The following is a 24,423-nucleotide window of genomic DNA, read 5'->3' as shown; positions in this document are numbered from 1 at the left end:
AGTTTCAAATTTAAAAAGTTAATTAATAATATTTTCTCTTTAAACGTTAATATTTAAGGATAACTTTGAAATAAAAATTACACAATAAGGAATCAATATCTCATATTTACAAATGAAAAATATTAAACTTCATAATGCTCAAACAAAAATTACCAGTTTTTTTTAATTAAATTGCATTGGAATTAACGTTTTAAAACATGCTTAGTTTAAAAAACTGCATAAATATATGGAATTAGAGTATTTCATTGGGATGCATATTAGTTTTATTTATACTTAATTTTAATTCAATTTTGACTGAAATTTGTAGTTTGACATGATAGTTAATATTTTAACTATTATTTATTAATATTATCACAATTTTAGACTTCTTTAATAGAATTTACAACAGTCAAATTATCTAATTCAATTCAAATCACTTTTACAACTATTTAGCTTAAGCTTTCAAGACACTAATTTTGGAAGTTATAAAAACTTATTTAAATTTTATTGAGGTCATAAGAAAACATGTGTTTTTTTTTATTTGCTTGCAGTTTTGAAATTACGAAAAACAAAACACCTTGCGTAAAGAACACAACACATTGATCTTCTTCACTAACGGTAACGGTAACCCTTTCTTCTTCTTCTTCTTCTCTCACTGTCAACCCTAATTCATTTCAATCCTTCAGTATCATGCACACATAAAATTTTGTTTGTTCCCACTTGTTATATCTATATCTCTATATAGGACTTAAGAGAAACCCGACACTATATTATTGCCTTTCGTGGATCATTGGCAAGTCATGTTTCGTGGATCATTGGCAAGTCATGTTTCGTGGATCATTGGCAAGTCATGTTTATCCTGTTTGCCAACAAACTGAGATTCAGATACCCTTTAAAAATCCCACTTTTAGGTCTCCTTTGTTGTTTACACACTCGTTCCTTGTGTCCTTATGTGAAACCCATCAATTGGAACACCTCCCACAGCTTCGTTCGAAACAACCCTCTCCTTTCTCTCTTAGAAAGGTGTCAGTCCTTGCTTCAGTTGAAGCAAATCCAGGCCCAGATGATCCTGACTGGCTTCATTAACGACAACTTTGCCGCAAGTCGTCTTGTTACGTTCTGTGCTTTATCTGAATCGCAGGCCCTTGAGTATTGTACCAAGATCTTGTATTGGATCCCAGAACCAAATGTATTTTCTTGGAATGTGACAATTAGGGGATTTGTGGAAAGTGGGGACTTAGAAGGAGCTGTTTTGTTGTACAAGAGAATGTTGCAATCTGGTGTTATGAAACCAGATAATCATACTCATCCTTTCTTGCTCAAGGCTTGCTCTTTCCCATCTATGAATTGTGTTGGTTATACAGTACTTGGACATGTATTGAAGTTTGGATTTGAATTTGATATATTTGTGCACAATGCATCAATAACTATGTTACTCTCGTATGGAGAGTTGGAGGCAGCGTATGATGTGTTCAACAATGGTTGTGTGAGAGACTTGGTAACATGGAATGCCATGATTACGGGATGTGTTAGAAGAGGGCTAGCTAATGAGGCTAAAAAACTCTATCAGGAAATGGTGGCAGAGAAAGTGAAACCAAATGAGATTACGATGATTGGGATTATTTCTTCTTGTTCTCAACTGCAGGATTTGAATCTCGGCAGAAAATTTCATCTTTATGTCACAGAACATGGCATTGAGTTGACAATCCCACTCAGTAATGCACTTATGGACATGTATGTCAAGTGTGGAGACCTGTTGGCTGCACGAATTCTATTTGATAAAATGGCACACAAGACCATTGTTTCATGGACGACAATGGTTTTGGGGTATGCTAGATTTGGTTTTCTGGATGTCGCTCGGGAGCTTTTGTATAAAATTCCAGAAAAGAGTGTTGTGCCTTGGAATGCAATCATCAGTGGCTGTGTCCAAGCTAAGAATAGTAAAGAGGCCCTGGCTCTGTTCCATGAAATGCAAATTAAGAAAATCAAACCTGATAAAGTTACCATGGTTAACTGTTTGTCTGCATGCTCACAACTAGGAGCACTTGATGTAGGAATATGGATTCACCATTATACTAAAAGGCATAGTATTTCTCTCGATGTTGCATTGGGCACTGCACTAGTTGACATGTATGCTAAGTGTGGAAATATTGCAAAGGCTCTCCAGGTTTTCCAAGAGGTTCCTCAAAAGAATTGTTTGACCTGGACAGCCATTATTTGTGGTTTAGCACTTCATGGGAATGCCTGGGATGCTATATCCTATTTCTCAGAAATGATCCGTAGTGGCTTAAGACCTGATGAGATCACTTTTCTTGGTGTCTTATCAGCTTGTTGTCATGGAGGTTTAGTTGAAGAAGGCCGAAAATACTTTTCCCAAATGAGCTTTAACTTTAATATAACTCCTCAGCTTAAACACTACTCGTGCATGGTGGATCTTTTAGGAAGGGCTGGTCATTTGGAGGAAGCAGAAGAGCTTATTAGAAATATGACAATAGCAGCAGATGCTGCTGTGTGGGGTGCTTTATTCTTTGCATGTCGTGTTCATGGTAATGTTTTAATAGGAGAGAGGGCAGCTTTGAAACTTCTTGAGATGGATCCTCAAGATAGTGGTATTTATGTTTTGCTTGCTACTATGTACAGTGAGGCAAAAATGTGGAAGGAGGCAAGGAACACAAGAAATATAATGAAGAAGAGAGGAGTAGAAAAGATTCCTGGTTGCAGCTCAATTGAAATCAATGGCATTGTGCACGAGTTTGTGGCAAAGGATGTGTTACATCCACAGTTTGAATGGATTTATGAATGCCTGGTTTCATTGACAAAGCAACTAGAGCTTCTTATGTTAAAATGTGAAATTCCTGCTTATGGAGATGAATTTGTTTCCTAAACTTGTCAGTTTGTTTTCTCTATTTCTTCTGCTCATTTTATTACAATCTTCCCTGGATAGCCTGTACCAACTTTTCATTCTACCAAGGGTGTCCTACCTTAGAAAATATATGTAAACACCATGAAGACATTTGATAGGTCTTGGAAGGTTTATGTCAGAAAAAATAGAAAGAACAGTTAGTAAGTGGTGGTTGGAGGAGTTAGGAGGAGTTTTATAGCAGTTAGCAGTAGTTTCTTTGTTAGTTATGTTTTGTTTGTCTTTTAAGGAGTTGGGGGTGTATTGTGTTGGTTGTGGAGTGTTTTATTTCTGAAACAGGATTTGTCCTGTGTAAGGGAAAGCTTTTCCCTTGACTGTTGTTGATTGCTTTCACAGTTTCCCATTCAATAAAACTGTTTTTCCCTTGTGAGAATTCATAAACTTGTTGTGATTATTGACTCTAAGATAGTATCTAGGTTACTTGATACCAAGAAACCTAACAATTTAGCCCAACCTGCCGGATCAAAAAAACAGTGAGAGAGAGTCATGGAGGGTAGATTAAGCATGTTGGAGAGGACAATGGAGAGAGGAATCTAGAGCCAATTTTCAAAGGATCAATGAAATGATGGAGGAATTAATGCGCAGAAGGAAAAATTTAGAAAGAGACTCTGAAGGAAGTAGAGGATCTATGAATGGAGATAGAGTGGGAAAAAGGAATGAGAATGACGAAGAATCGGAGGATGAAAGAAGAGGGAATCAGTGGGGATGGACGAGGAGAGAGAACTTCCCACATTTGAAGGAGGAGATCCTGTGGGATGGAGAACAAGAGCAGAAAAATTCTTCAAAGTTCAGGAGGTTACATCTAGAGAGAAAATCAGATTGGCCTTTATTAGTATGGAGGGAGTAGCCAGTCATTGGTTTCAATTTTGGAAGACAAAAACCAATAACCCCACTTGGAAGGAGTTGACGCAAGCACTTATTAGGAGATTTGGGGGAAAAGAAAGATCTTCAGTATTCAAAAAGTTGGCATCAATTAGGCAGAAAGGCGAAATAGAGGAATATATTCAAGAATTTGAAATGTTGGTGGGACAAGCAACTGAGTTGACGGAGGAACAATTAATGGGATACTTCTTTGTAGGTGTACATTCTAATATAAGAAGTCAGATTAGACCGCATAATCCTAAGGATCTCATGAGGGCCATGGAGATAGCGAGAGATGTGGAGGAAGCTTCAAAGGAGAATAGAATGGGGGGAGAGAACTATTAATAGAAGTGGAGGTTATCAAAATCGTTATCATGGTAGTGGAGGGGTGATCTCCAGGGTGGAAACTTTGAAAGGGACAAGGAACGAAATAGGAAGTTTCAATAATGCCAACATGTTTAGGAAGGAAGGAGGAACCATGATGGAATCCCGAGTTGGGAGTAATGACATAGGGAGTTGCCGAAACATGGGAATGAGGAATCTACCCTATCCTGAATACATTAGAAGAAGAGAGGAGGGGCGTTGCTTTCATATTGGGGGACCTTTTAGTCCGGGACACAAGTGCCCTGAAAAAAATATTAGAGTTCTCATTATGGGAGATGATGAGGAAGACATGGAAGAAGATGAAGAGGAGAAAAAACAGAATCATATGGATTTGTCAGTCTTTTCTGTAGGTGGGCTGACATCTTCTAATACTATGAAGTTACAAGGGGTGCTCAAAGGGAAGAAGGTGTTAGTTTTAATTGATAGTGGTGCTAGCCACAATTTTATTTCAACCAAGTTAATGGAGGAATTGAATTTGGAAGTAGAAAATACTCCTTCCTACACTGTTTGTTTGGGAGATGGGCATAAGAAGCATACTGTTGGATGTTGTCCAAATTTGCTTTTGCAATTGAAGGGATTGATGATTGAGGAAAAATTCTATCTTTTTTAATTAGGTGGAGTAGATCTATTTTTGGTAGTTTCGTGGTTGGCTACTTTAGAAGAAGTTAAGACTAATTGGAAGACTTTAACTATGAGATTTAACCAAGATGCGAGGGAAGTGAGAATTCAAGGAGACCCAACTCTAACAAAAAGAGTTATTACACCAGCGACATTATTGAAAGAAATTGAGATTGAAGTGGTTTCTTTGGTATGGAATATGGGCTGTACAGAATTAGAGGAGAGGGTGGATGAAGGTGAAACATTGCACCCAGAGCAGCAAACAAAGTTGGAGGACATTTTGGAAGATTTTGAGGATATTTTCCAAGAACCAAAGGGACTAACCTCCTAACCGGTCAATGAACCATCAAATCCGTGTCAAAGTAGGTGTGGATCCTGTGAATGTGAGGCCCTATCGTTATCCCCATTTGCTTAAAACAGAAATTGAAAAACAAGTATCTGAAATGCTAACTTCTGGAATCATAAGGCCAAGTAACAGTCCATATTCAAGCCCTGTTATGTTAGTGAAGAAAAAAGATGGAAGTTAGAGGTTTTGTATAGATTATAGGGCATTAAATAAGGCCACCATTCCGGATAAGTTCCTCATTCCAGTTATTGAGGAGTTACTAGATGAATTAAATGAGGCTACTTATTTCTATAAAGTAGATTTGAAGGCTGGATACCACCAAATCAGAATGGAGGAGAAAGATATTCCAAAGACTGCTTTCCGTACTCATCAAGGGTATTATGAATTCTTGGTGATGCCATTTGGATTATCTAACGCTCCTACCACTTTCATTCAATGCCTATGTGTATGCTAAACACACAAGGGATATTTTCTCCCAATCTTCTCTATTTCTCATATGGTATCTAGAGCACAGGAATAGTTCCAGTCAACTCCACGGTCTCCGGCACCTATCACTGTCGCCGTCGTCACCGCCGCCGCCGTCGCAGCCGCCGTCGCCGCCGTCGCGCCGCCGCCGCCGCCGCCGCCCGTCGCCGCCGCCGGAGTTCCAGAATCGACCGGCGACCACACCATCGGGATCGTCTCGGCCGGGCGACCACCGTCGCACGAAGATCGCGGCGATCGGAGAACCCACGCGCCGCCACGCGCCGCCGCAAGATTCGCCGCTGCCGCCGCGCTGCCGCCGCGCGTGCCGGCGCGTCGCCGGAGCTTTCCGCCGCCGATCAGCACCGCCGTGATCGCCTCCTCGCCCTCTTTCGGATCTGTGGTCGTTGCGTCAATCGGAGCACTTTGAATTTTTAGGGTTTCTCCCTCTCTATGGCGTCTTCCTCGTCTACAAACACCTCTGTTGGTGGCTCATCTTCTGATCCCTCAATATATACCAATTATGTGAATGTACACTTGTCCATTGACAAGTTAGATGGCACAAATTATGCAACATGGGCGTCCGACATCAAACTTTGGTTGAAGAGTCAGGGGTACTTAGATCATCTTACTCAAAATGTGACTATTGCTCCCATAGATGACACTTCCCGCTGGATGAAAATTGATGCTCAGTTATGTATTGTTATAAAGTCCACCATTCACTCCTCACTGAAACAAATGTTTCGATCCTATGAAACATGTTCAGAAGTATGGGCACAAGCGAAGTTGTTATACACCAATGACACTCAGCGTCTTTATGGTGTTTGTCAGGACCTATTAACTGTTATTGGTCCGCGCAATCCTGGTCCCATGGCAGATTATTTGGGTAAAATTCATGCCCTTCTTCATGACTTTAATGATATATTACCTCCTGCTTCCACTCCTGCTGAAGAATTGGAACAACGATCAAAGTTCTTCATGTTGTTGGCATTATACGGACTCTCTGATGATGTTTCTCATGTCCGTGATCAGATTTTGGGTTCTCCTGTCATACCCAACTTTACTTCTACTTGTTCTGCTCTTTTGCGTATACCGAGCAAACCCGTCACTGAGACATCCCCTCATACTGATGATTCCTCTGTTATGGCTGCTCAACGTGATGATCGAAGTCGGTCTCGCAAGCCAAGTAAAGGACGTCCAAAATGTGACCATTGTGGCAAGTTAGGCCACAAATTGATAGATGTTATGCTCTCCATGGACGTCCTCCTCGACCTGTAGCAATGGCAAATTCTGATCCACCTCCCCGATCACCGTCTGCAGACCATCCTACTTCATCTAATATCGTAGACAAACCTGCAATCTTAACGAATTTCTCAATGGTATGAGGATCATCAGCACTCTGGTTCCACTACATCTGCATCTGTTGCACGTACAGGTACACCTTTTGTTGGTCTAACTCACTCCTCTCGGACCTTGGGTCCTTGACTCAGGCGCCACGATCATATCACTGGTAACAAGTCCTTGTTTTCTTCCTTGTCATGTCCGAATAATTTACCCTCAGTAACAATGGCTGATGGGTCTAGAGTCTCATCTCATGGTATTGGTACTGTTAATATTTTTCCATCCATATCCATTGATCATGTACTTTATGTCCCTGGGTCTCCCTTCAACTTATTGTCCATTAGTCGTTTAACTCGTACTCTTAATTGTGTTATTTCATTTACTAAAGATTCTGTTTGGTTGCAGGACCGGAGTTCGAAACACATGATTGGCACAGGATGTGAGTCTCATGGCCTTTATCATCTCCGCCCTTCTCCACATGTTGGCGTTGTCATGGAGTCACCATCCCTTCTTCATGCTCAGTTCGGTCATCCAGTCTTGCCAAACTACAACAACTTGTCCCGAGGTTGTCCACATTATCAAGTTTGTCGTGTGAGTCTTGTCAGTTAGGGAAGCATACTCGTAGTTCCTTTCCTCGTAGTGTCTCACAACGGGCGTCGTCTCCCTTTTCATTGGTTCATTCTGACATTTGGGGACCTAGTCGTGTTAAGTCCATTTTAGGTTTTCAGTATTTTGTTACTTTTATTGATGACTATTCCAGATGTACTTGGTTGTTTTTAATGAAGAATCGTTCTGAGTTGTTTTCTATTTTCCAATCTTTTTTCAATGAAATAAAAACACAGTTTGGGGTTTCTATTCGACATTTACGTAGTGATAATGGCCGTGAATACCTTTCTCAACAGTTTAAACAGTTTATGGCTTCTCATGGCATTCTTCACCAAACCTCATGTGCTTATACCCCTCAACAAAATGGGGTGGCTGAGCGCAAGAATAGACACCTTATTGAAACAACTCGTACACTTCTGATACACGGTCAAGTACCCTCACGCTTTTGGGGTGATGCAGTTCTCACAGCATGTTATCTTATCAACCGCATGCCATCTTCCGTCCTAGATAACAAAATCCCTCATTCTATCTTATTTCCTCAAGACCCTCTGCATCCATTACCTCTTCGAGTTTTTGGGTCTACATGTTTTGTTCATGATTTTAGTCCTGGTCTTGATAAGTTGTCTCCTAGATCTCACAAATGTGTCTTCTTAGGATTTCCCCGGTCACAAAAGGGCTATAAGTGTTTTTCCCCATCTCTCAATCGTCATTTTATCTCTGCTGATGTCACTTTTGATGAGTCTTCTTTTTACTTTTCACATCTATCTTCTAGTTCTGTACCTCTCCCTGTTACTGTTGATATTCCTCTTGTCTGTGATCCTCCTGGTGATACTCCACCCCTTTTGTCTTCTCCTTCTTTAGACTCTCATTCACCACAGGCTCATCCTTCACCTCCACCACTTCAGGTTTATAGTCGCCGTAATTGCCTACCTCATGACTCACTTCCGGTGCCGCCTCATGTGTCTCCTCCGGCTCCAGCAACTGAGTCTGACTTGCCTATTGCCCTCCGTAAAGGTATACGCTCTACCCGTAACCCTTCCCCCCATTATACTGTTCTTAATTACCACAGATTATCTCCATCATTTTATACTTGTCTCTCATCCATTTCTTCTGTGTCAATTCCCAAATCTGTGGGTGATGCCTTAACTCATCCTGGTTGGCGTCAAGCTATGATGGATGAATTAAGTGCCTTACAGGAAAGTGGAACTTGGGAGCTTGTCCAATTACCATCTGGAAAGTCTGTTGTTGGTTGCAGGTGGGTGTATGCTATCAAGGTTGGTCCTGATGGTACAATTGATCGTCTGAAAGCTCGACTGGTTGCCAAAGGCTACACACAGATTTTTGGTTTGGATTATGGTGATACTTTTTCTCCAGTGGCAAAGATGACCTCTGTTCGCCTATTCATTGCCATGGCCGCTCTTCGACAATGGCCTCTTTACCAACTTGATGTCAAAAATGCTTTTCTCAATGGTGATTTGCATGAAGAAATTTATATGGAGCAACCGCCTGGCTTTGTTGCTCAGGGGGAGTCATCTGGATTGGTATGTCGTCTTCGCAAATCCTTATATGGCCTAAAACAGTCTCCTCGGGCCTGGTTTGGTAAATTCAGTTGTGTTGTTCAACAATTTGGTATGTCTCGCAGTGAAGCGGATCATTCAGTGTTCTATCGCCACTCGAGTGCTGGATGTATCTACTTAATAGTGTATGTCGATGATATTGTTCTCACAGGAAGCGACTATCTTGGCATCTCTCAGATGAAACAACACCTTTGTCATCATTTTCAAACCAAAGATCTTGGCAAACTTCGGTATTTTTTGGGTATTGAAGTAGCACAATCCAGTGATGGTATTGTCATATCTCAGAGGAAGTATGCGTTAGACATCTTGGAGGAAACAGGGTTAATGAACTGTAAATCTGTTGAGACACCTATGGACCCTAACATCAAACTCCTACCAAATCAGGGGGAGCCTTTCTCAGATCCTGAACGGTACAGAAGACTAGTTGGTAAATTAAACTATCTTACTGTTACGCGTCCTGACATTTCCTTCGCAGTTAGTGTGGTGAGTCAATTTCTAAACTCCCATGTGAAGACCATTGGGATGCAGTTGTTCGCATACTGAAGTATATTAAAAGATCACCTGGGAAAGGTTTGCTATATGGCCCTAACAACGATACAAAAATCGTTTGTTATTCAGATGCTGATTGGGCTGGTTCCCCTTCTGATAGGAGGTCTACTTCTGGATATTGTGTCTCTATTGGTGGCAACCTGATATCTTGGAAAAGTAAGAAGCAAAGTGTTGTGGCAAGGTCCAGTGCAGAAGCAGAATATAGAGCTATGGCATCAGCTACTTGCGAGCTTGTGTGGCTTAAACAATTGTTGAGTGAATTGAAATTTGGAGATGTCACTCACATGATACTTATATGTGATAATCAAGCTGCTCTCCATATTAGCTCTAATCCTGTCTTCCATGAGAGAACCAAACACATTGAAGTTGATTGCCATTTCATTCGAGAAAAAATCATATCCGGAGATATCATTTAATGAACACAGTCTTGAGGCAGTTTTTGAGGAGATGTGTACTAGTCTTTTCTGATGATATTTTAATTTATAGGAATTTATCGGAGGAACATAGGGACCATCTAAAGCAAGTTCTCCAAACATTGAGACAACAACAACTGTATGCCAATAAGAAGAAATGTGACTTTGGCAGGCTACAAATAAGCTATTTGGGACATGTTATTTCTAGAAAAGGGGATTCTTAGGGTTATCGGGGTATTATAGGCGGTTTATTAAGGATTATGGGAAGATTGTTAAGCCATTGACAAATCTCTTACGAAAGGGACAATTTGAATGAACTTCCCTAGGTAAAGCAGCCATGCAAACCCTTAAAAAGTCTCTCACAACAACACCATTGTTGGCACTACCTGATTTGTCACAGATTTTCCATCTGGAGTGTGATGCATCTGGAAAAGGTATTGGGGCAATTTTATCACAGAATAGAAGACCTATTGCTTATTTTAGTAAAGCCTTAAATGGTTCTTCCCTGTCCAATTCTATATATGAGAAGGAATTGATGGCTTTGGTTCTTTCTATTCAACATTGGAGACCATATTTGTTAGGGCAAAAACCTATGGTGCATATAGATCAAAGAAGTTTGAGGTATTTGTTGGAACAACGTATAACCACTCAAAATCAACAAAATTTGTTGGCAACGCCTTCCACCGTTAGGCTACCGTTCGGTCTTTACGGTCAATACCGTTCGGCCTCACTTTCCTCCTACCTTCTTTCTCCTTCTCAGATACTTTCAAAACCTTATTATTACCCCCTACCTTATACCGTAACACTTGAGGACAAGGTTGTTCAGACCCCTGGCAGTATTGATAGGTCTTGGAAGGTTTATGTCAGAAAAAATAGAAAGAACAGTTAGTAAGTGGTGGTTGGAGGAGTTAGGAGTTTTATAGCAGTTAGCAGTAGTTTCTTTGTCAATTATGTTTTGTTTGTCTTTTAAGGAGTTGGGGTGTATTGGGTTGGTTGTCGAGAGTGTTTTATTTCTGAAACAGGATCCTGTGTAAGGGAATGTTTTTCCCTTGACTGTTGTTGATTGCTTTCACTGTTTCCCATTCAATAAAACTGTTTTTCCCTTGTGAGAATTCATAAACTTGTTGTGATGATTGACTCTAAGATAGTATCTAGGTTACTTGATACCAAGAAACCTAACAACATCTTTCTCCCATCATACATCTTTTTACTGTTTACCCCCTAGTTTTTGTCCTTGCTTAAAGTTTCCTCCTTATGTTGGTCAAATCTCGTATGCAGCTCATGGCTTGGTTGTGATCTATTATCATTGCAAATCTTTAACGTGATTATGATGGATTTACTAATATGATTTCTATTATAATATTATTTAAGACTAACTTTTATGATTCTCCATGCTAAAAAACAGTCATATGGCACAGAACCAGAACCAACTATGGCAATCATTGGCCAGAACATTGATTCTAATGATGCCATGTACATTTTGGAGAATACTTGCATAGTTACGGTGTTGGACTCCAACTTAAATGACTTCATGACTTGGTTCTACTTCTAGACTCTACGGGATGAAGAGGTCAAGTTAAAGAAATTCTGAATGTTATGTATAAACTCATGGCTCTTGTATATTGGATTGTGGTCATGCTTGCATTTGAAAGCTTATGAATTTATCTGATCAATATACTGCATCAACAACACAAAATAAATATTGCTTTAAAAAATTTGTCCAAATCCAATTGCTGACGCTTTCTATTTCTGCTTCTTGGTTTCATATTATTGCTACCATACATGATTCACATGTCTACTCATGTTTGCTTCAATGCATTGTTCATTTTTTAGTTTTTTTTTTCCTGCTGCTTCTTTAGTAACATTTTTTTTAATATTAATATCAACAACTAAATTATTCTGCTGTTTCTGGCTCAGGAGGAGTAGGAAGAAAACTGATACTGTAAATTCTGTCTTGAAATTGACCAAAGAAAGTGGGAGCTGGATTCAATATAGGTTATCCATGTATTACTGCCAAAGTGGACAACCGTAAAATGGTATGGTGGGCAAAATCTTTGGTTGCTGCTACTACTGCCCCCAAACAAGACCCATTTTACTTGTGAATTGGGTTCAGGTCGTCTTAAGGCTCAAGCAGGTAAAACCCTTGTTTTAGGTCTTCAGGAAAAAAAAGGCTTCAAAAAATATTTTTTGGTACTAATTTAATAGATAATTTTACATAAGAAAAAGCTTGAAAAATAAATTTTAAATAAAATTGTGATACATTTTAACATAAATTATTTTATTAGTAAATAAAAATGTCTCATTTTAAGCCTCCCAAACCTTTAACCGCGCTTTATTGGATTGAACCATTGAGGTTTACTTGCAGTTATCTGTTCAATGACAGGCTTTCACACTAAGAGTTACCAAGAACTGCACAAATTCACCATGTGAGTTTCCCATCAGGAGGTTTATGAAACATGTGATGATTCTTTTGCACTGGTTGATGCTCTTCTACCGATTGCTATAACCTGCTGGAAGATTATCCATCATTGTGCATGGAAATGGTGACAACAAGTGTTGAATGAGAAAGCAAATGATATCTGATACTAGGATGTTTTGTCCTGACAAGTTGTATGTTTTGCATTGGCATGGCACGCAGAATGGCTTAAAAATACAGCAACCAATTCTTACCTTGTTAGCTGAGGTCAGCTATATGGATCAATTGACACCGTGAAACTTTGTGAAAAACTAAACTATCAATAAAAATCACTTTTAGCAAGGTCATTCTTAGTAGTTTCTTGTAATATTTTCTTTGCTTTTTCATTCCATTTAATTGGGTTATCTTCCATTTGATCCACTTCTTTTTTACTTTCAGTACCTCTTTTATTTGTTCAAGATACAATTGTTCTCTAGGCCGGAGACTACAGATTGTTAGTGTTGATTTAAACCTTGTCTTTTTGTGTCAAAATCCTGTGATATAATATATTTTTACTGCTCATATTGGCAAGTACAGGTATATATTCAGTTATTTTAAAAAAAATGTTTTTTAACTGTACAAAAATAAAAGTAATTAACTCTCATAATTAAACAGGTCTAGATTATATGATTTTATTTTAAAATAAAACCATAAAATAAACTTTTTATTAGATTTCTTTTAACATTTCATTTAATTAGTGTAAAACTATTAAATAAAACATTATAAAATTGATAATGCAAAATAAATAGTTAGAAATATATATAATATCAATACAGTTAACCAAAATAATAACTATAATAATTATAAAAAAAAATTAGTTTTTGATTTCTGAAATTTTACATAAAATTGAAAATGGTTCCTGGTCGTAACTTGGTCATTTTCTTTGTACTTTGAAAAACATTGATTTTGATATCTACTTTTCAACAACGTTAAAATTTATCATGCCTGACAAACGACGTTCCAACTCATTATCAAATATTGTGATATGTGTGTTGACACATATATCACACGTGTTGCTTTTTTAATTAAATTTTCTTTTTCAAAAACCATTACAAAAGAATTTGGACACAACAAAAGATCTTGTCCACAAAAAAATGTAACTAAATTAAGAAAGGGTAGGAGCAGAAAGACATGTGCTCTCTGAAAGAACTTGGACACAACAAAAGATCTTGTCCACAAAGACCTCCAAGAGTTGTGCTTCCTATTCACCGATCTACTCAACAAAAATAAGTCACAATACCTCCACCAACACATGTGCCTACTGATTAATCTACTCAAGAAACACAAGTCACAATACCTCCACCAACATATGTGCCTATTACTCAGGAATCTATTGTGCTTCCTTCTGATCAATGAACTCATCTTTAATTTGTAGAAAATGTTTGCACTTTCATTTTGAACACAATCTTTTAAATATCATGTAATGTTTAATGATCAAGGAACAATGTTTTATCAGTTTATTTTGGTGTATTTTGATAATGTAAGACAATGTTGTTATCGGGTTTCTTTCGATTATAAGACAATGTTTTATCATGTTTATTGACCATTGCGTATTGATGAGGTGATCATTCCTGTATGATGTTTATTGACCGTTGCTTTATGATGTTTCTTTTTCACTTTCTTTACCTTATTCACTACAAGTGATCATTCCTATATTTAATGAGCATTATAATTAAATAAATCAAATTAGACAGTATTAAACAGTAATCACTCACGTTTATAAATAAAACAGACAATAACATTACAAATAGCAAATTACAATACATAAACTTGTACTAAATCAACCAAGTTTCATCAACATTGATATTACAATTACATTACAAACACATATAACAAAGACTATCCTCATTAAAACCTTCAACCACTTTCCCAACATAACAACACTTTTCTCTAAACAAGCTAATTTCATCTTTTCAACATATGTTTCTTCCATCTTCATCAGACTTTCTTCCATCTTCAAGGAACTTCCACCCACTTCTTCATTTCTTGCACTTGCACTCCTTGATTCTACATTCACCGCATTTACTTCAAGAATTCCTTCTTCATTGCACCATTGAAAGAAGTTGCAGCTAACGAAATCTTCACTTCCACCTTGTTCAAGAAGAAAAAACACTCCCTCGTCAAAACCCAGAATAAAACTAACATTTCTGCTTCCATTAAACTTACCTTGAAGTTAGGGCAACCCCTGAATTTTTTGCCCTTGTTTTTAGGGGTTCTCGCAATGCGGAACACTGCATTGTGACCATAGAAGTAAGTGGGTTTTACACCCAACCTGCTACCATTGCCACTACTCTGTTGAAAGCCCCAACCCGTACATTTGCAAGACGAAGATGAAGGAGACATCCTCAGCTGAGTAGTGCTTCTGCAAGCTCTTCTTTCCTAAGACAAAGATGTATAAGACTTTGGATGTCACGGGTTCCCTTTGAATGTTAGGGCTATCAACAATAAAAAATTACTTTTCCACGTGGAATTGTTCATTCTACAACATATAACCAATTCAATTTAGGTTTAATCATTCAGGAAGTCCCTATTTTCGGGTAGAATCTCAATTTGGTCCTTTTCTTTCTGGGCGTCTCAATTGGGTCCTATTTTTGTGAAAATTGCAACAATTCGGCCCCTACCGTTAAATTGAGCTCAACGACGTCAGTCTCTGGTTGACGTGGCACGTTGGACTGACTTTTTAATTGACGTGGCGGGGCACCTGAGTCTCACGTGAATATTTGTATTTTTTTTAAAACAAAGAAATGGAAAGTAGGAATGAATGACACCAAGGGAGACCTCTATTTCCTGCAAGGCATGATAAACGATGGAATGAATGGCATACAGATCATGATCAGAAGACCTCAAGTAAAACAAAGCCTTCTCAAAATCCAAATGCGACATCGCAGACACAACCTTGTTCAACTTGTACTTGAAAAAGTTCCACTGCTGGACAAACTCCACATGTGGCTTCTACTTCAGCAGATTCTTTCCCCCACCATGAGTCTCGACGCTTTGAAGAACAACAATCGCACTAGTTATGCTATAATCCGAGTCAAAAATAGACACAGGCACAACCCTAACAAAATCTGGTGCAACCGTTTCGAATCCAAATACTCATAATCAAAGTATAATTATCAAATTAAAACCTACAGGTATACGAATTAATCGACCTCACAATAGCAAACGAGCAAATCGAACACTCTGAAACCTAATTCCATAATTCTTAAAACTCAACCTTTGATCTCCTAACAGCAATCCATTATTGTTGTTATTAGTCTCAAACCTAAAGCTCTTCTCGATCAATTTCCAATCGAGGCTGGAGCTAACCGTGCTATCGAAATCGCTGTGGATGTGGATGAACTGGACGGTGAGGGAATTCTCAAACGGAATAGGTATCCGGAGGGAGGGAGTGAGGAAGACATTGTAAGCAAATCAGTTGCGGGAGGCGAGGTCGGCGGCGCAAGCCTTTCTTGATTTGGGACGGCCGTGGACAGTGACGAGGGGGTGAAACTTGCCGCGGGGGATGACACTGTCATCGAAGATTGCGGGGCTGTAGTCAACCGGACCGGCGTGGAGGTCGATCCAGAAGTAGCGATCTCCAGAGGTGAAGAAGGTGTCGGAGCATTTGGTGAAAGCGGGGGAGGATTCTCAGGGGGAGTAGGTGTAGGCGTAGGGTTTGGGATCCATGGAGTTGAAGAAGTTGGTGGTGTGTTAGAAGAGATGGGTGATGTGTTATTCATTTCTTTGTTTCTAAAAAAATACAAATATCCAGCGTGCCTCGTCAACCAGAGACTGTCGTCGTTGGGCTCAATTTAACGACAGGGGCCGAATTTCACAAAAATAGAACCCAATTGAGACACCTAGAAAGAAAAGGACCAAATTGAGATTCTGTCCTAAAATAGAGACTTTCTGAATGATTAAACCTTCAATTTAATACGCAATGTCACGCCATTTAAAAAAATACACCTCAACATCTCTCAACGTCGCCTGTCAAAACTTAAAGGACAGGGCAAAATTGACTCAATTTTATAAATATATGAATCCAATTGAGACAATTTAAAAAACGAAGACTCACTTAAGATTTTCCAACAAATATGAGGACGATGCAAGAATTTAAACCTATTTTTTAATAATTTTTTTAATAAATACTTATTTTGATTTTAGGTTATTTAAGTAACATTATTTGAATAAATCATAATATATTCAAAGATATTATTTATTTTGAAACATTCGTTATAATTTTATTTTTAAAAAATGTTTGAAAAAAAGGAATATTTTATTTCACTTCGACACTAACTCTAAATTCTTGGTAATTGAGACAACTTTACTTTTTCTAAATTTTAAAAACGATTTTTTAGAAATAAAAATAAAAACAGAAGTGATTTTCTTAAACTATGGAAGTCCTTCAGTCACTCATTTTTTGTATGTATAAAACAACTTGTAAATAAAAAGTCAAATATATAATGAATATAAAAAACTTATTCAAAGTGTAAAATCTCATTATTTGTTTAAATTCTAATTTTAAAAAAATTCAAATACATACAACAAATTGAAGAATAAAATACTTTTGGACTTGAGATTTATTCAAAGTAAAATGAAATATTAAATATAAATTTAGTATAGTCCGATTTAGTTTTAAACATAAGAATAAAACATCAGAAAATATCGAAGTAATTTTTTTTTCTTTTTTCAGTGTTTTCTATTAATAATCAATTTAATTTTCAAAATTTTATTCAAATCACTTGAGCAATTTGAAGTGTTTCTGCACCATGAACCTATGATTTATGTCAATTTTGACTCTTCTGTGATCAGAAAAAGTGAGAATCTGAAGAAAGAAGAAGAACATGGTGGAAGGTAGAGAGTGAGAGTGGGAAGCATGGAAGTGGGTATGCTTCCAATCTCAGCTTCTAAGAGAGGAAAACTCTTGGCTGCTGGTTACACCACTCTCGATGCCATTGCTCGTGCCTCCGCCTCCCACCTTGCTCGAGGTTTTCCTTTCAATTTCAGTTCTTAACCCATTTTTCATTTTTCAATTGGGTATGCTTTTATGTTAAAATATATTTCTCTTTTCTTCACCTACCCTCAATCTCTCTTTCACAGATATTGAAGTTTCTGATAGTGAAGCCTTGGAAATTCTGAATCTTGCTGCCAAAACTGGTGTTTTGGATAGACCAAATGGGACTCAAACTACTGTTGTTGGTGGTATGTATTGTGTTAATTTCTATTAGGCTATTTAGTAGTTCTTTTGAGTAATAATTAAAATTGTTTACTTTCATGTATGCATATAAACCATCTTTGCTTACCTCTTTCATTCTCATGACTTTGGATATGAACTGGTGAAGTGATGATGTGGACTACATTGGATTTCAATTTGGCCGCCATTTGGTTGTGAATTTGTGTTGGAAGTAATGTGTGAAGAGGTTACGGATGTGTGTTACTCGGTTGTGCAGTTGGAAATTATGTGTGGTCCTAGTGTCGTATGATTCTTATAGCGACCTCCTAGTGGGAATAGTAGTTATACCAAAAGCATTTTCAATCTATGATATCAAGTTTTTTCAAGGTGGAATGTGATGTGTATTAAGAATCAGGCTTATGAAATTTGGGAAGACTTAGAAGCAAGAAGCAAAAGCTTTCATTAAAATAATTTTTGGAGCTTCCTGCCATGTGAAAAGTGCTGATGGAGGAGTTTTACAGACAAATTGTTGTGGTGAGACAATTAGTTTTCCTACACAATAGCTTAGCTTTAGATAGTTTGTAAAATTATGTATTAGATAGCATCTCATTTGAGGAAACATCCCCTTGTTACTATGCTTATTTAATGGGGGGAAAATCAAAGAGCTATCAAGTATCTTCTATGCTCAATGAAAAAGCAAGTAGACAGTCTATTCATTTGGCAATAAGTGCTTTGGTTTTACTTGATAATCTCTTATGATTGATGTATTATTTTGTTTAGTGTTATGTGAATTGAATTCAGTCCAGTGTATTCAACAGAGCATGATTCCCTCAAACACTTAAAGTTTTTTTCTTGTTTTCCTTTTCCCCTTTGTGTTTTTTGTGTCATGCAGGTGGTCAGACTGCCTGGGATATGCTCAATGATGAGAAGTTTTCTTCTTACATTACCACATCTTGTGTGGATCTAGATAACATCCTTGGCGGAGGAATTAAGTGTAAAGATGTCACTGAAATAGGTTAGGCTTCGTCAAAGAGTATGAAGTCCATAATCGTGATTTCAAAGAAAATATGGGGCCTGGTTTATTTAGGGTTTTTTCACTTGAATGGATTTAGGGGAGATTGATTGTATGAATTTGAGAGGATTTGAAAATCAAATTTTTTTGTTGTTTATTTGAGTGGATTTGGAGGTAGGTGAGAGTGGATTTGGAAGTAAATTTTTTTAATTTGTCACATCAATCAAATCCTACACTAATTCTCACTTCCAAATTAACTCTCACTTACCTCGAAATTCACTCAAATAAACAACAAAAAATTTATCTTCAAATATTCTCAAATCCACTCAATCATTCTCCCCCAAATCCATTCAAGTGAACAAAGGGTTAAGCTTTTTTCACCAAAGAATCACTTCTAAAAAAGATAATCACCTTTTTTAGTTTCTTAAGTTTTTGTTCCAAAATAATCAGAAGCGGACTTGATTAAAAAAGTTTTTATCATAAGAAGTTATTTAAAAGTTAAAATAACTTCTCATAAATCAGTTACTTTGTAAAAAAAGTGATTATTCTGGTTGTAAATAAACATGAATTAACTTCTACATTTTCTAATTCTCTGAAAAATAATCACCAAATTATTTTATAGCAGAAACCTTTTTTTAATCTTTAAGAAACTAGCTCATATATTACTTGTTCTGTTGCATGCATGAATACCTTGTAGTTTGCTTTCTTTCTTCCCTTTTCTGGTTGTAATATAATTCTTTCTTTCTTTAATTAGGTGGAGTTCCAGGTATTGGTAAAACACAAATTGGGTATTATTTGTGATTCCAATTTTCTAGATCATGTTGCTATTGTTCTTTTCCATCCTATATTGTGAAATGTTTGGTTATTTTGTAATATTGAGTGCTATGTATGTTTGCAGGATTCAACTTGCAGTAAACGTTCAGATTCCTCAAGGATACGGTGGCCTAGGTGGGAAGGCAATATACATTGGTAAGAGCCTTAATAAGATTCTAATATTCATTCAGCATTTGATGCAGACCATTCATTGCACTTTGTTAGTATATAATCTCATACAGTTTGTTATATCTGTTAATTTAACAGATTTCTCTCCTCTCTCTATATATTTTGTATCCTTTTTTCAATGATCAATAATACAGTTCTTTCTTCCCTCATCTCTTTATCTTACACACTTCTTGCGCCAATGGATACTTAGACACAGAAGGAAGCTTTATGGTTGAACGAGTTCTTCAAATTGCTGAAGCATGCATAGAAGACATGGCTGAATATAGCAACCACTTCCACAAAGATTTGCAAGCTTGTGAAGTTAAAATGCACCCTAATAACATCTTGGAAAATATATTCTATTTTCGTGTTTGTAGCTACACCGAGCAAATTGCCTTGATAAATTACTTAGACAAATTCGTCATGGAGAATAAAGAAGTAAGGGTACTATTTCATCAATTGAGTAGATATTTTTTTCAATAAACATGGTGAAGATGATACTTAACCTCATATGTTGCATCAATTGTAGACAAGGGCAATACTCTTGCTTTCACTTTCTTTCCTTTTGCTTTTAACCATTTGTTCTGTTACACCTTAACTAATCCATTGTGATCTGTTTTTACATACATAATTCCAGGTAAAGATCATCATTGTTGACAGTGTTACTTTCCACTTCCGCCAAGACTTTGAAGATATGGCTCTCAGGACTCGATTACTCAGTGAAATGGCTTTGAAGTTCATGAAGCTTGCTAAAAAGTTCTGTTTAGCAGTAAGAATCAATGCAAGATGTATTTTTTCTTAACCTAATCATTGGTAGCAGCTGAAACACGCCAATGCAATTTATGTATATCAAGTGTAAAACTTGCAGTGACACTTAAACACCAAGTTAGTAGATAGGTCAAATGGGGTGTTTAGCTAAAGCAAGAGAATATAAAACATAAGACAATGAACAGTTACTTGATTATGTGTAAGATAGGAGTGATGGTATTCTGTTATTCAATCATCCACCTATTTGCCTGAATCTATGGATTTGGATTTGTTCCAGTGAGCGTTGTACCATGGAATTTTCCCTGCTTCCTTGCTTGACTTAATGTCCATTCCTTGTTTTTCTTTATGTTCTTGTTTTCATCCTCCTTAGTTTCCAACTGCAAATGTGATTTTCTGGCAGGTTGTTATGCTGAATCAAGTGACAACCAAGTTCATTGAAGGTTCATTTCAATTGACCCTTGCACTAGGTAACTGTTGTTTCATCTTGCACATCTCACTTGAACTTTTAGCTTGTATGAATGACCAATATCTTTTTTGTCCCATCATTGAAGAAGTTTGTTGTTTATGCTATACTGAACAGGAGATAGCTGGTCACATTCATGCACAAATAGGATAATATTATTTTGGAATGGCAATGAACGACATGCATTTATTGACAAGTCCCCTTCTCTTAAATCAGCATCAGCTCCATATTCTGTGACCAGTAGGGGCATACGAAATTCTACTTCAAGCTGCAAAAGGATCAAGATGATGTGACCTTTCGAGTAAGATAGTCTATAACTCAACCTTCCTCACCCTTTTTGCTAATCCCCTTGTAAAATTTTTGGACACAACAAGAATTATACAGCATGTTTCACCCTTTTTGGCTTTCCTACAGTGCTTGTTTTGTGTTTTGATTGGTGTTATAGATAAGGCTCATCTGAATTGAGTTTGTGTTGAAGTGAACAAATAAGGGGTACCTACCTTTGATTTAATCTAAGTGCATAATGATCTTTACTTACTAAAATTTAATGAGTAGATTCATAACTACTTTCTCACTTTCGAGATGTACTTACTTTAATGTTTTTCCTTGGAATTATATTCATTATGAAAAAACTATTCAGATTACAGACTAATTAACCCCATTTAATTTGCTTCTTCTAAATAAATGGTTTGATTACATTGTACTTGTCAATAATGACCATCTTATAAATATATTATCTAAGTTTGGTTTTTTCTGCCTATTTTACCATTATATTTATATGTTTTAATTTTGAATACTTTACTGATCAATTAAATATGTAATAACATGCAGACATGCCATGAAAACAGTTAAAAGAAATAAAATGACATTATTTCAGTGCTGTTTTTTTTTTTGTTTTTTTTCAAAACATGATTTTTCTAACCTTTTTGTGACATCTCAGGAAAACTTTGTGAAACGATGACAGTTGAAAGATGCCAAAATAGGCAAAATTGAAAAAAATGATAAATATACTGAAAAATAATTTGGATGGTAAAATTTGGATGATAAATATACTGACAAATGAAGGATTCAATATTTAATTATACCTCAAAAATAAGATTACAAATAGGTTAATGTTCCATCCTTTGATGCTGCCACTGGAATCAGCAGTTGTATATGAATATACGTGTATGTACAAAGAAAATACTCCTATTCATATGAAAATGAAAATTGAAAATTTTAACTACAAAATGAAGATTAATGGTGATTTATCATGTTATGTCAGTCATTCAGTTTTCTTATTTATATTATTTTTTTTTCTATCACAATTTAGATATTAGGTGTTTATGTATGTTTAAAATGTCTTAGATGGTTAAGAGTAGCAATTATGGATAACTAATATACAGTCACTCTCATCCATCCAGTAACCAAAACGTTTTTTTAAGGACAAAACAAAATCATAGTAAAAGTATTGAAACTCAAAATGAACATTATTATTTTAACAATGATTTCATTTTGATTTTCATGAGAAATATTTGTATGATGGATATTGAAATTACTATTTTGATTTTACTGAAAAATATTTATATTGTCTAGGTAAGTATAAATATAAATATAGATAATATTTAATATTTTAATCCTTTGTACATTTAATCCTTGAAAACATCGTATTTTTTTTGTTTGTGATATATTTTTAGAAAAAGTATAATTTATTTAATTTTTTTAGAGAAAACATTCTTGATTTTTTTTTTGTCTTTTTAAGATTTAAGACATGAAACTTAAATATGTGCAACACTAAACACAAATTTAGTCCCTAGATTTTGAAAGTTTGTTTATAAGTTAATAAGATGATATATGAATGAAAAGGAAGAGAAGATAATAAGAAGCATATGGTATAATCGGAAGTTATTAAAGAGAGAGTAAACAAGATAACATTGTCATGCCATTTGAAGAAGTTCTATTATAAGAGTTGTTGAAATCGTCACTTGATCAAAGGATCTAAGACAAAGAAAGAAGGAAAATAAGTGTAATAGAAGCTATTTAAAAATCACTTTGTCATTCAATAATTTGAATTAGGAAGTGGATATAAGGGAGAGTAAGTGGATGGATTTCAAGAGATGGAGAGAGAATTGTGGTATTATTTAGATGAAGGGATTTGAATGAAAACTTAGATGAGAGTTTGTGAAAGATGTGATAAGTGTGATAAATTAAAAAAAAATGTTTTAATTGATAAAAATAGATGATTACCAATTTGCCTTTATGTAGAAATTTAATATTAATTTAAATTTAAGTAATGGAAATTATATTAAAATGAAATTATAATTATTAATAATGAAAAATTAAAATTGAAAAAATACGAGAAAAGTTTATAAAATGGGTTTGTTAGAATAAATTTGAAATGCATTTTCTTAAATAATAATTTGTATATTATTATTTAAATTATTGTTAACAAAAAAATATATTCAATTTGACATAGTAAATAAAAAGTAGAAAGTTTCTCAAAGTGACTGTCACCACCTGTCATTCACCACAAGTAGAAAGTTTCTCAAAGTGAGCATCTGTTCTACCAAGGTGTTCCATGAATCCTTCTAGTCGTGTTGTGAGCGATGAAAATTGATAATCAACCATGAGAGATTTTCTTTTGGACCTGTCAGACGACGAGGTCTCAACAGATGGTGCAAAAGGAGTAAATGGCATTGATGGCGTCAGTCCAAAGTTATATGAATCCACATGAGGAAGTGGTGGTGGTGTTGGTTGTGACACTTGATGATGTTCACGTAAGTTAGTGATGTAATCCATCTGGTCATTCAAATCCATGTTGAACATTTGCATTTGTACCTCTTTTTTTTCTCTATGGGCTGTCCGGCACCTGGTTCCGTAGTGCGATCAGACCCCCACAACTCCTTCATTAAGTTCTAATATTTTATGGAATTCACTATCAATTTCCCAAAGCTTGGCTTTGCTTGAAATTGATTGATCAAAATAAAGTAGTTACAAACTCTTTGTTTTCAGTGATAGAATGGATAAATTAATGTTGAATGATTACCTTAATCAAGTCACTCTAAACTTTGTTTTCAGCTTCGAAGTGCTTTGTTGATTCATTCCAAAAAAACTCACTTAACCCAACAAATAAGTCATGGACCTCGCGCCACTTATTCGTAACAACTTTTTGTGTATTTTTTTATATTATTCTTATTTAAAATGCACTAAAATAAATTAGTGGAGATTTTAAAAAATGTTGTTGATGTTTGGGATGTCGAACTCTCGTCAACACTATTACCCAATTGAACTTCATCTACCATAACAGATAACAGTCAGAAGTCTATATCCTCCATCCATTTTGTGAATTCACGACAGATGAGTCTGAGACAATACCTTTTCCCTATTAATGATTACCTGTCAAAAATCTAAAAATCATGATATGATATGAAATCAAACTAACTTTTAAACCACAAATTGCAAAATTCCATACAATTCCAATAAAAAAATAAAATTAGTTCAAACACTTTAATTGTTTTCATAATCTCTCTGCATTTGATTTGTTATTTCATCTC

The 24,423-nt window shown here is 36.2% G+C and overlaps 2 protein-coding genes and 1 pseudogene across 7 annotated transcripts; all 3 read left to right on the top strand.

The window, feature by feature from the left end:
- Positions 1 to 603: 603 nt before the first annotated feature.
- Positions 604 to 12,819, top strand: LOC124846760 (pentatricopeptide repeat-containing protein At2g22410, mitochondrial-like). Of its 4 annotated transcripts, none has more exons than XM_088101708.1 (4): positions 604 to 2,825; positions 11,462 to 11,626; positions 11,974 to 12,190; positions 12,440 to 12,819. In XM_088101708.1, the coding sequence occupies exons 1-2, from the start codon at positions 830 to 832 to the stop codon at positions 11,512 to 11,514; spliced, it is 2,049 nt and encodes a 682-aa protein (XP_087957834.1). In that variant the 5' UTR covers positions 604 to 829; the 3' UTR covers positions 11,515 to 11,626; positions 11,974 to 12,190; positions 12,440 to 12,819. The 4 variants fall into 4 exon arrangements, with proteins under 4 accessions (XP_087957834.1, XP_087957835.1, XP_087957836.1 ...); XM_088101709.1 differs by having other exon boundaries at positions 11,462 to 11,654; XM_088101710.1 differs by having other exon boundaries at positions 604 to 2,867; positions 11,462 to 11,654.
- Positions 2,872 to 5,531, top strand: LOC148191087 (uncharacterized; annotated as a pseudogene).
- Positions 12,820 to 17,142: 4,323 nt separating the features above from the next.
- RAD51C (RAS associated with diabetes protein 51C) lies at positions 17,143 to 21,433 on the top strand. 3 transcript variants are annotated; one of them, XM_088101440.1, is made up of 10 exons: positions 17,143 to 17,163; positions 17,306 to 17,481; positions 17,594 to 17,695; positions 18,559 to 18,681; positions 19,433 to 19,466; positions 19,577 to 19,647; positions 19,871 to 20,097; positions 20,297 to 20,428; positions 20,828 to 20,894; positions 21,008 to 21,401. In XM_088101440.1, the coding sequence occupies exons 2-10, from the start codon at positions 17,370 to 17,372 to the stop codon at positions 21,181 to 21,183; spliced, it is 1,044 nt and encodes a 347-aa protein (XP_087957566.1). In that variant the 5' UTR covers positions 17,143 to 17,163; positions 17,306 to 17,369; the 3' UTR covers positions 21,184 to 21,401. The 3 variants fall into 3 exon arrangements, with proteins under 3 accessions (XP_087957566.1, XP_087957567.1, XP_047180052.2); XM_088101441.1 differs by lacking the exon at positions 17,143 to 17,163 and having other exon boundaries at positions 17,225 to 17,481; positions 21,107 to 21,433; XM_047324096.2 differs by lacking the exon at positions 17,143 to 17,163 and having other exon boundaries at positions 17,227 to 17,481.
- The last annotated feature ends 2,990 nt before the right edge of the window (positions 21,434 to 24,423 follow it).

This window comes from Vigna umbellata, chromosome 11, assembly GCF_029865625.1.
Source record: "Vigna umbellata cultivar VRB3 chromosome 11, Vumbellata_1.0, whole genome shotgun sequence".
NCBI classification, from domain to species: domain Eukaryota; kingdom Viridiplantae; phylum Streptophyta; class Magnoliopsida; order Fabales; family Fabaceae; genus Vigna; species Vigna umbellata.
The sequence above is the reverse complement of the archived record's forward strand: the minus strand, read 5'-3'. Positions and strand labels throughout refer to the sequence as shown.